Source organism: Anser cygnoides, chromosome 4, assembly GCF_040182565.1.
Source record: "Anser cygnoides isolate HZ-2024a breed goose chromosome 4, Taihu_goose_T2T_genome, whole genome shotgun sequence".
Classification (NCBI taxonomy): Eukaryota; Metazoa; Chordata; class Aves; order Anseriformes; family Anatidae; genus Anser; species Anser cygnoides.
In genome coordinates this window covers 69855038-69867945 of record NC_089876.1, presented here as the reverse complement: position 1 = coordinate 69867945, position 12908 = coordinate 69855038, and the positions used below count along the sequence as shown (strand labels likewise).

Genomic DNA, 12908 nt, shown 5'->3' with positions numbered 1-12908 from the left:
TGCCTCAAAAATGGTAAATACCCACAGTGTGGTCTTTTACATAATGCACAGTTCTGTAAAAAAAAGGATGTGATCAGAATCTAACTAATTATACTGCAAATGTCATACAAAGCCAAATATCAGGAGAAAACTACTTTCTGATAAAGTTGTATTGTACTGTTGTACCATATTGTACTATATGTAGACTTAAAATTTTTTTGTCTTCATCAAGCACCTTGAAGACAGAAAAAAATCAGTTTCATTTTACAAAGGAAATAAGATTTTTTAAACGCTGAATACTCAGAGTCCCCTGCTCTCTCCAGTCACCATACAAGAAATACTAATAATAATAAAAATAAATAATACCTATCTATCTCTTCCTAAATTCTTTGGATACAGACTGATATAGAATGTGGCCTTTAAACTCCAGGAAGGGTAACAAGGCATAACTCCGGTAATTTTTGAATTTGGATAGTTAAACCAATGAAAGAGGAAACAATTGCTGTCCCCCTAGTTCTCAGAATTTGTAAATAGTTTTTTTTTTTTCAATCTTGATGTATATGTTCTTGTGAACTGTGCAAAAAATAAATAATAAATAATAATAAAAAAAATCATGCTATCCTGTGTAGGCCATACAAATAAATGAACAAAATATTCAATTTCAGAATTCCATTCTGAATTCCATTACGAAAAAAACAATAATGGATAGATCCTCGACTCTGACACACTTCACAGCAACCTATTTGCACCTTTCAAAGGCAAAGCAGATTTCTATTTAAGCAATGGTGAAAACCTCTTACAGGCAAATACAGCAGAAAATACTTACGAGGACATAACAATTTCACGCATTCATACAAAGTGACACAGCAATAAATACTAACTAGCACGATACAATTTTCACCATATTTAAGTATAAAATGTTCACACTGGAAACCTCCATTATGCTAACTGAAAATACAATGATGAAAAAAAAATCACAATTGAAAAAGAGCACTATTAAAAACAAACAAAAAACAAACAAACAAACAACCCACAACACTGTAATTATTATTATTTCTTCTACAAATCCTTAGGTCTCATATTTGCATCAGAAGTTGTGACTGGGGCATTTACATTAAGAAGATATTTAAAATTCCAACAATGACCTTGATCCAAATCTAAAAAAATATATTTAGGTTTTGGAGGATGTTGACTGCATCTGGAACTTAAATACTTCTCTGTATTTGGACTGATGTGGTACAAAAATTAACATACAAGGAGTCTCTGAGTAAGTTCCAGGTTTCTGCAAAATCTTCAGTGAAGATTAGGATTCATGCACTTATTTAACACTGTTCACCAACAAACGTCAGTGCTGATTGTTTTTAGAAACCAGTTTTATTACTTTTGAAGATGCTGTTAAAGACTTTTTGTTTGTTTGAGTTGTTGAACAGAGGCCCCAGATCTTAAGTATTCATTTAGTGCAACCTTTGATTTGATTGGAGAAAGCTAATTATTTTCAAACAAGAACACTGCAGTAAGATATTAAGCTACTGAAGTTAATGTTTGTTGCAACAAGTAACAACCCTTTTGAAAATGTATTATTAATACATATGTAAATAAGCACCTGGGATACCACGTTAGCATTATACTAGCATTTGTGGTCCTTTGATACTCTATGCTGTGATTTGAGTTCTGTTGCCATTTACAGCTAGTGATGAAATTATAATCTTTCTATATAAAGAATCAAAGAATCATTGAACAGCTTGGGTTGGAAGGGACTTTAAAGATCATCTAGTTCCAACTCCCCTCCAATGGGCAGGGATGCCACCCACTAGATCAGGTTGCCCAGGGCCTCATCCAGCCTGGTCTTCGGCATTTCCAAGCATGTGGCATCCACAACTTCTCTGGGCAACCTGTTCCAGTGCCTTACCACCTTCTGAGTGAAGTATTTCCTCCTAGCATCTAATCTAAATCTCCCCTCTTTTAGTTTATAACTGTCATTGTCTGTCATTATCTGCCTGAGCAAAAAGTTGTTCTCCTCCATTTTTATAAGCGCCCTTTAAGTACGGAAAGACTGCAGTGAAGTCACCCTGGAGCCTTCTCTTCTTCAGGCTGAACATCCCCAGTGCTGATCTAGACTTGTGCCTTGGGAGAGGTAGAAGGGTGAATAATTGTCATATGCTAGGGGATGTTTCCCCACTAGCTAACTGAAACATCATTCTTGCACACACACATTGTAGAACAATTCCATGTAAGTACGGGTTACAGAATAATGTCACATTTCTGTTTGTGTTTTTATTTAATAAGTTATGGCAATGTGCTCTAGCAACAAGCAAACAAACAAATAAATTAAATCATTATGTGTGAAAGAGAACCTAAATACTAAGAAAATGTGCAGAAGAGATATTGTGTTCTAATGGGCTCACCCTAATGCCTTCATGATAGTTCAATACAACATTCTGGCATTCGAAATTGAACATGGAGGTTGTATCAGGGTGTTCACACTTCCTTGTTTTTCAATCAAAAGAGAGCTTCCTCTGGCTATAGATATTGAGCTGTACGCTGTAAATATTTCTGTGGAAGTTTGCTCTGAGTCTGCTGGATAAGAAAATCTAAAGAAGCAACATGCCGCCCCTGGGCAAGAATTCTATAGACAAAAGAATAGATAGTGATTTCTCTAACCTTAAGATACTGACCTTTAAAAAAAAATAGCCTTATGTGAAAAGGGGGAGAAATCCTGCCACGCAAAATATTCAGTTAGTATGCTTTTTCAGGTTTATTCAATAATGTTTTTATTTCATCTTGCCAGTGGTCTACACAAATTAATTCAAGAACAAGCTGTGTATTTCACAAGCTCATGGCCTCAAGTCTCTGAAAATGTTTTTTATGCTCATGCAGAAATACTGGTAATAATAATAGATTAATTAAATTTATCAAGGGTAAAGCAGAGCATTAAAATCATTACTTACAACCAAAGAGTGATGGTAAGCAACAGTTGGAACAATACAGGACAGAAACAATGCTGAAATGAGTGTCTTTAGTAGAAGGAAAGCTGTCCAACATCATCAAAATGTTAAAACTTTATTCTAACAGTAATTCACCTAGAGTTTTAGAAGTCAATTTTAAGAATTGTATGCATATTTGCCTGCAATAACAAGGATTATTTGCACTAAAGTGTGCAAATTAATATGACAGTGGAATACATCACGTCAATGACCTCTCTGCACATTTGCATGCTATGATCTTTCACCAATGTATGATATGAAAAACATAAAAAAAAATAAAAAATCTGTGTTTTGCTAGAAAAGTGGCAAGACCTACTGAAATTCATTACATTATGAAATATAACATAATGCAAAACACTACTGAAAAGTAAGCTTTGTGGCAGACTAAAAAGTTTTCTGTAGATGCCAAAAACAATTTATAAGTATTTTAATTAAATCTTACATCTGCATTGTCAACTGAAAATTGCTGTTTTGTAGGCAGTCCAAGATCCATGTTGACAGCATACAGTAAAGCTCTCTTGATATTTGCCAATCAGAATCTATTATGAATAGTTCAAGAAAACTGAAGTTTGCAAATTTCTTAATTGATACAAAACAAAATAAAACAATACAAATTTCTAGACATGTAAAAAGATATCTAAAATGACCTTAATATCCAAAGAATTCACAATGGCTTTATTTTCTTTTTGCAGGTTCTCATCATAGCAGCTAGCATCATTCTCAACTATAGGAAAAGAAAAAATATCATGTCCTACTCCCTAGGAACTATTCGGTATGCACCACCACCATGTATTCACCACGTAAACGTAAAACAAATAAATAAATAAAAAATGTGGTACACCACTTCGTCAAAGCTTTTCCACACTAGCAGCATTAAATGTTTCTTGTGACTTGTTCTTTGGCAATTGCAAAGACAGCCTTTGTACATGACAACAGCGACCTAGCAGTTTGCTCAGACACCACTACATTCTCTGAAGATGCACAGTCAGCCCCTCCATTTTAGAGCCCAACTAAAGAACAGGAAAGCTCTAATGACTCTGACTTCATAGCCCTGCCTTGAGTTCACTGATATGCTCTCAACAGTTGCAGAGTCCCATTAACAGTATTACCTGTGGCTTCAGATCTTATATTCAGTTTTGCAATTCAGAAAGCTTCTTGCATAAAAACAATGTGCTCACTTCTATTTACTACAATGATTAGAAATTCCTGGAATTATTTTGTTATACAAAACTATCTAAAGAATCTTAGGTACACAACTAACATGTTAGCTACTGTTTCTCTAGTAAGCACCTCCTGGCTTCTGGGGATAGTCTCACAAGCCTTCAAAAAACCCTGTGAAAGCAGGAGTATGAGCAAATACGGGACAAACTCTGAACAGTTCATGTTAGTCTCAGGATTTTTGTTCACTTTCTGCAATTATGTAAGTTTTTTTCAGGGTATTTGGATGCTTGCAAAATACACGGAATCTTAAAAGTCAACTCCACTGGAGCCAGAGAGGCTCCGCTTTCCTATCGAACTGGTCCTTTTGCAAACTTGCATTCTAATGGGGGAAACTTGTCTTTCTTCATTTTGTCTTTCAATTTGGCCTGACATTAATCGTTTCTTCTCAATCATTTAAACGACTGGAAGAAGTACAGATGTACACAGATACACAAATGTATTCAGATGTACACTTTTAAATAATTGCACATTGGTAAACTCATATCTCTGATGTCTGAACTTAAAATTGTTTCATATATTTTAGATGTGAAGATCCTACTGCCTCTGTGTGTTCATCATCCACTCCTCTTATCTAGTTGTGTTTTGCTCTTTTTCGCTTAAAACCATAATATTTTGTCAGTGAAGGTGTTGGCATTTCTCCCCAAATATAGGTTAGTATGTATGCATTATTACACAATATAGATCTAATCCTCTTATTTTAGTATCAAACACAAAGCTATAACTTAATTTCATCGTGATAGTCAACATTAGCAGCACTACCAAGTTTCTTCTGAACGTTTTTAGATGAATAAAAATCTCCCTGAAAGTAACGAAGCTGGCACTAAACACAAGGTTGTAACATGATTTATGCACTTGCAACTTCAGCATCACTTGTGCAGACACAAAATACACCTTTGCAAGTTTTTCAGGCAGTGCATTTGCTAATAAAAAAAAAAAAAAAAAAAAACTTTTTTCTCTTATTAGTGTTACCCATATTCTGTTTTCAATTTAATACCTTTTTGTACACTACAAAAGAAATATGTTATTGTTCCCCGAATCTCATTTCTCATCCTTTCCCATCATCATGCTCCTTCTTGCTGCTTTATTATTAATGCTAATATCCTACTCTTAAAAAGTAGAAATTTCCATTACTAAAAATGAATAAATGAATGAAATGAACTAGAAAACCACTGTATTGAAATAAAGGCATAGTACACAGCCTGGTTGCAGTTCTCACTGCATTTCTGTTGAGAAAGTACTCGTAATAGAGCAGTGATATACATGACATTTTCTGTTTCTGTTATTGGTGCGTAACATAGGTTGTATGCTAAGGTTATCCTTCTAAACTCTTTCAGCTTTGAAGTTTATATAAAGATCTAAATCACACTGAAGAATTTAAACTATAATACAAATGACCAATTCATATACACATACCTAAAAAGTTAGCACTGGATAAATTCAGCTCCAGAAGATAAACCACAGGCATCCTAACTACTTAAGAAAGCAGACATTCCAACCCTGCCACTATGCACATACCACCTAACTACCTATGTTCTCAAACAGCCCCAGTGATTACGTTTCTTAATAGACCTGTTGTACACTTTTTTTATTGGCACAAATGTGTATTGAGTTACAGTAGAATAATTTATGTGCCAGCATTTACACTGTTCTTCAGGTTTCCACGTTTAACTGCTTCAGAAGATTAGGTGGTTTTGTTTAAATGACAAACCAACCAACCAACCAACCAAAAAACACCACAAAAAACAAACAGCCACACACACTGACAATTGAAACAATCTCCCTTCAGTTTAAGCAGTACATATGCTTTCCACATCTGTATCTCACCCCAGGTTTTTGGAGACTTGTCTGTCTCTAACTGCTTGTCACTCTTAAAATTACTCTTGGTCCTTCTCAGATTCTCAACATCTACCACAGAATATTTGCTCAAGCTGTATCATTTTCGCACCTGTGTTTTGTTTGTTTTGGTTAGTTTTTACATCCAGTGACTCAATTTCCACTTTTATCACCCTCGCAAACAGCACTACACACAGACCTTTGGAAATCCCTTGAGAAAAGTGCAGAAACTAAATTCAGGTTATTTGATACCTCTTGCAAAACATTAATCGGAAAAAGAAGGTGTGACTTGTTAATGTCAGTGCTCAATATGAGAATAAATTATTTTGCCAACATGGTTTTAACATTGTATATCTATAAACACCCAGTTGCCATTGCTTGTAACAAGCCACAGTCTTTTTATTTATTTTTATTTTTTTTTGTCTGGTCCTCCTAAAGATTTGCTTTAGCTCCTAAGAGCAATTATCTGATGAGCAGGTTATTATTATTATTATTATTTTCATAATCAATTGTTTATCTTTGTAACTAATAGTAGATGCTATGCCACACAAATGTACATTTATACCTTGCAGATACCAATAAAAACACTTTTTCTGTGAAGAATGATTTTTAAACGAAAAAGAAACCAAAACATGTATAGGCATGGGTGACAGCTAATGTATTAAAAGCACAGACACTGGATGATACCAGATGCCCCAGGGCTATGAACAACTCAGCAGCAGTAGTTACTCACCATCAAAGGAAGGAAACCTTTGGAGCACAGTAAAACCGGTTGCAAAGATAACAGAGACATCATGTGGACTTGCAGATCAATGAGAAAGAGCATGGTGTAGAACATGTTAGCAAACATATAAGAGAGATCCCAAGAGGACCCCCAAAAAGAGGAGAAGGAAAGAAATCAATGTTAACATCAGACACCTGACAAGGAGCTGTGATACCAGATTTGCTGTAATGGTACCACTCCCATGACTGACCCAGAGCTATTGACCTTTATATCAAGAGAAGTTGTGCAATAGTGAGCTTTACAAGAAAGTTGTAGGTACTAGGATTTTTGTGTATATTTAATTTTGTCTGTTTATAATTTGAAATGGGCATGCTAGTATCATTGTAACTGTAATAATAAAAATAAAAAAAAAATATTTGATTAAATTGTTAAGAATTTAATTAGACTAACAAAGTTCTTGTCCATGAATATAAAGTGTGGGTTTTGCTCATGAAAAGATTTTGAATGTAACAGCCTGGTGTGAACTCTTATCAAACTACTCTGCAAGGTGGCAAAAATCATCAGTGGATTAACTGCATATTCTCCATATTCAGTATTATTACAGCACTTGCTAAAATAGTTGTTTTCCTCACTACTATACATTCAAAAGGACTAATTGGTAGAGCAATTAAGACTTATTAGATTGTTTTATGTTTTCATACCAGAATAACTGTCTTGTCAACTATTTTTTGGTCCTCATCATAAGCATAAAATCTGAATACTACTTCTGTACTGCTAACTGCTGCCAAGTAAAGAGAAAATCCACTGTATAGAGATATTCTAATAAGTTCTCCATTCACAGTAATTTATAAAACAAGTGACTTTTGTATGTTTATGACCTTAACAGATACTTTGATTGTGTCTCCCTGAAGTCTAAATATCTACTTATCTATCATGACTTTTTTCCAGACCATTGGAATGCCACGTGAGCAAAAAGCCAACCCCGAGTAATTTTTTATTTGTTCATATGGTTAAGGTTAGGAAAAAAATATCATAAAACTAAAACAAACTAGGAAAAGGGTATTGGAAATTGGAAAAGTTAAAATCCCAACTCTTATGCTCATTACCCCCAAAGTCTGTGCTCAGTTTTGCAATGAAGTGACAGCTGCTAGCAACACCTCTACCACAAGAAAGTTTTAGAAATAGCTAGTATTTTACATACACTTTTATAAAGACTCAGGAGAAACAGGTACAAAGACTGATCATTTAGGAAGCAAAACTAGTTTTTCCTTCTCATCTGAATCATGAAATTATTTTTTTTTCTTCTACTTTTCTTCTTTCACTGCCTTATGCAGTTTTTTTCACAACTCTCTTCATTCCCTGTATCTATTTCTTTAAGCAGCATACTAATCTCTGTGCCAAAGCACCACAATGAAAAATGCTTTCCCTATCCTCTTCCAGATAACGTTATCCTACATGGACTGAAAATATTAGCATAATAAAGATGGTGATGAAAAAAAAAAAAGAAAGCATGACAAACAGCAAAAGGTAGGCAATTCTATGCTGAAAGATTATTAAAAGGATTCTCAAGTACCAAGGAAGAGAAGGAAGAATGGCAACAGATAAAGTTCAATAAGGAAGGTGAAGTTCAAAAAGGGTAATATGCACATGCTTATTTCAGTTGTTTCTGTAAAGTATTTGCTACTTATATGTTTTTTTCAAGATACTTCTCACAAACAGAAAAAACTATGCAATTATATGCACAAAAAATTCTCAGGAAGACTGACTGAAAGAATGAGAGGATGCTGAAGACTGCTGTTGTAAACAAAAGAAGAAAAGATGAAATAAGATTGGTAAATAGTAGCACCATGTTGAGTGGTACCATAATAAGCCAAGATAACGAAACATCACCTGTGAAGAAGGTCCATTCACTTTAAAGAGTTACAGGACTTTTTTAGTTATTTGCTTTTATTTTAAGTTCAGATCCATTTCAGAATAACCGGTGAAATGTTATTTTTAAATGAGAGTAATATGGCCGCAGAAATTAAAGCCAAGGATGCTGAACAGTTGCTCAGGTTGAATAAATGTTCCTACTATACACTACGTGGCCTGATCAAAATGCCACAGTAAGAAGACTGAAATATTATCTCTTGTTTGTAGAAGAACATATTAGCAGGAAAGGTTTAACCATACTGCTGGCACAGTTGCCTTCTTATCTTACCTGGAAAAGGTGGGTGAATGAAGTACATCCTCAGCTGAATTAAGTCAGTCGGGGTAAGGGAACACTGAAAGAAGTGGTGACAGGATTTGTGATGAACCCTCCATTTTGCTTCTGATTTCTTGATTAATAAGGCCATAATCCAGCGATGACTTTCTCTCTCTCTTTTTTTTTTTTTTTTTTTTTTTTGAACTACTCTAAGTAGCACCTTCATGTCCAGGAAACGCAATATTTTTTTTGCTCACGTGCATTGGTGGTGTCTTAGCAACATCTCTTAGAAGCCAAAGTACTCAAAAAATAACATAAAAAGTAGAGTAAAGCTGTGATTCAAATGGATTCAAAAATCACAGTGTACACTAGGATCAGCTCTTTCATTTCCTAGGATAAAGCTGAGTGAATTCTAACCTTATAAAAGGTTAAGAAATACCCTGCAGAAATGTCTCTTGAATCTCACATGTAAATTACAAATATGAATTCATCAAACAGAGCACATACTGAAAGGCACTGACCCTGTATTTACAAACAGTGCAAAGTTATTATTACTGGAAGCCAAAAATGTAAGGTTGCAATACTAATAGTTTCCTTAGGTTTCCACATCTTGATGATGTATTTTCAAATCTCAGAGAGAAGCATCACTGAAGTATTTTCTTACTTATTGTGAATCACCAATGGATGATTAAAGTATGTACAATAAGAATAAATGAATTTTATTTCTGATAATAACTTCATGATATCTTACTAATAATTTACTCATTGATACATTTAATAATGAATATATTGCTGACAAAAGTGATGTTTGGCTGTTGATAATGTAAATACAAAGTAATCCAATTTTGCCAAGAATGGTAACTTGCAGCTCATTTCATATACAGCAGTATTTAATTAAATCCGTAAGTGTGGAGTGTCCAGATGTTGTTTTTTTAATTTAATAATGATGGAACCAGTGAGATGCTGATAGGTTTGTAAACTAAGCCTTCAGAACATGAAGAATTCCACAGGGCCTTTAAAAAAAATAAAAAGAAGAAAAAGAAAAAAGAAAAGAAAAATGAAATGAAATGAAATCTTAAAGATGCATGGTTTGATGGCAACACAAAGTTATATGAAATTTTTTCATTTCTGTTGTAAGCCAGTATGCAGGCAGCATGTAATAATAAAGCTTCTTTCACACCAATGATCAACATAACAATGAGTTAAATGACATTGCATACAAAAATGGAAATACAACTCTTCACCTTGTGTATGACAGTTCTAGTTAGAAAATATTTACAACAGATGCCATGTTTGTACAGGAAAAAGGTCACCAGAATGAGACAGTTTATGCTAATAGAGGGAATCTATATGCGGCATGCACACAACATGAAAATATTTCCACATTATGATAGAACTGTCTGAGTAGATCATTCTGTGTTAAAAACCACTCATTTTAAACTCAGTAATATGTAAATAAAGTAAAATAAATAAAATAAAATAAAATAAATAAATAAAATAAAATAAAATAAGTAAAATAAAACAAAACAAAACATATATTCTTAGAAATGCATTGCTTTATAGTACTGTGGTTATCCATTGTTAATTTCTGAAATTTGCTCATTGATCTTTTCTTCCAGCTGAGTCTACGTTTGTTTATTTTGATATATTTTTAAGAAAACATGCTCAAAACCTATTTCAAAACATAGCTATGTTAGAGAATTTCCATTAAATTGATCCATTTTACTAAATACTGAATTCATTTACTTTTGATAAACTATTAAATTTTTAAATCAACTTTTCCTTTCTCATTTTACCTTTCCTTTTGACTAGTCATTATTTATAAAGGAACAAAATTCAAAAGCTTTCAGTGCTAGTAAGGTATTCCCAAACCATTCTCTGGCCTTATAAACAGGACACTAATAGTATTCAGTGTAGTGCATGAACAGAATTAGTAAAGCACGACTTAGTGAGACAAAGATGGCTTTTTTAAATTTTAACCAAGTAAAAACTATTGAAAGGTCTCATTTTTTAGTGTCCTACTACTTATCTCATTAGTGTAACAGAAGAAGCTTGTGACGGAGAAATACAGAGTAAGTAGGAAGATGGAAAAGTAAAAAGTCAAGAATATCTTATTACACTTACTACAGATGTATTACAGAAAGACTATGCTTTAAAAGATGCAGACACTACATTATTATTCTAATTTTGGTCTACGAGGAGACTCCACTACTATATCAAGCCACATTTTACTATAGATATTACAACTGATCTTATTTGTACTGAAGCTAAGTTGAATTCTACAAATCACAAATGAAGAGCATTTGCACTTACTGAGCACCACTACAGAATGCAAAGTAAACTAGTTAGTGGAAGCCTATCTGATTTCCACGCTGCAAGTCACAGTTTCTACCCCCAAACCCAGTTTACTTTTAAACTAATAAATGTGACTGCCTTTATCAGAACTCACACAGCAAATAACCTGGTCTTTGATGGTTAGGCAGTATGTTTGGTAAGGTTTGGTGGGAAGCAATCATTAAGAACAACAACAAAAAAAAAAGTTTCAGCAAAATATTTTGCAATCACTGGATGGAAAGTTTGAAACAATTTGCAGGAGTAGGACAGCCTAGAACACGTTTTGCCTAGAAGTTTTGAAATGGCGTACTGAAAATGGGGAAACTGGACACGAGAAGAAGAGAAAATGATTGATGGAGGAAGTTGTGGGAAATGAATATGCACTCCAAGAACAACTTGGATATCCATTTTTGGATAGGTACGCAGGAGTACAAGCAAAGCAAAGACTGAAATGCTTAACCATTGATTTGATTTCTAAGTGAACTTACTTTTTGAAGAATTGTGTTAGAGGTATATTAGGCAGGATTTTGCATTATCTCACCATATAATTTAGAAAACAACCCCCAAGAGATAAAATAAGAAATAAGTGGAGAAAATGTAGTAGTAACATACAATAGCAGGTGGATGTCAGTTTCCCAGGCTAAAAGAAAAAAGAAAAAAAAAAGCAAAAGTGGAAACATGATGATTTTCTGGTTTAGGTGGGATAATGCAATCCATTTCACACTGTAACAAACTATATGATACTGTGGACTGTATATACATATTTAGATATATTCAGATTAAACTAGAAAATTTAAGTATGTTAGTATTCTCTTCCCTTCCTAAAGGAGAAGACATAGTGCATTGTAGTTCCTCACGGTATCCATAAAGCCTGGCGGCCAGGGAAGACAAGCAGGATTGGTAGGAGGTGGAGGGGAACAGTTACAGCATCGAGGTCTGTATCTTCCACTCCCTCCTAGTGAAACAAAGAGGTTCTGTAGAAATAGGTGCCCAACCTTTGAGAGGGAAATGCTGTCCAAGGTAATGTAGAACAAGCTACAAGACAAATACCCTGAAAATTTATTAGTATGGACACCTATTAGTTTTGATTTTGCATGGTAGTACAGGGTTTTGGAGTTAGTTTTTGCTTGTGTATCAGCCAGCACTGTTGTAAACATACGCAAATCAAACAGTAAGCAGACTGGTAGCAGTAACTTGCAAGTTTGTTGTCTGAGACTCTAGAAGCACAAGACAAAACGTCAGGTGATCACTAAGCTGGAATGGATACTCAATAAATGGGGAATGAGTTAAGAACCAGTCCAAAACCTGTTTACATCAGTTTCACTCTCAGTATGAGAGACAAAGCACAGAACAGAAGTTCAGGGTTGTGAAATCTGTAATATCAGCCACAAAGAAAACATAGAAAAGGCACTTTAGAAATCATGCCAACCCCTAGAAACTTCTACTCCAGGTATATCAAAATTAAGGACAAATAATTTTCAGCAAAAACCTGATAGACTGATGATGAGCTGGAATTCTTTTTCTGACTGAAATAGAGAACTGTACTGTGGTTGTTTGATTCTGCTTTCAGGACACATTTTAAGGAAAACTCATTTGCAATGGCACATGCTTGTGTGCTGATGTGATGCCAGCATGATACTTAGGACTA

General features: G+C 34.3%; 1 protein-coding gene across 6 annotated transcripts in view; it reads right to left on the bottom strand.

Moving 5' to 3' along the window:
* The window catches only part of CCSER1 (coiled-coil serine rich protein 1), a 685984-nt gene that overhangs the window by 226908 nt on the left and 446168 nt on the right, over positions 1 to 12908 (bottom strand). Inside the window, exon 10 of one of the 6 annotated variants that reach the window (XM_066996363.1) lies at positions 9625 to 9939. The exons of the other annotated variants lie outside the window; for them this stretch is intronic. Within the exon in view, the coding sequence (XP_066852464.1) occupies positions 9859 to 9939 (81 nt within the window). The 3' untranslated portion in view covers positions 9625 to 9858. Of the gene's footprint in view, positions 1 to 9624; positions 9940 to 12908 lie in introns of those variants that run through there. 6 annotated transcript variants of the gene reach the window in all.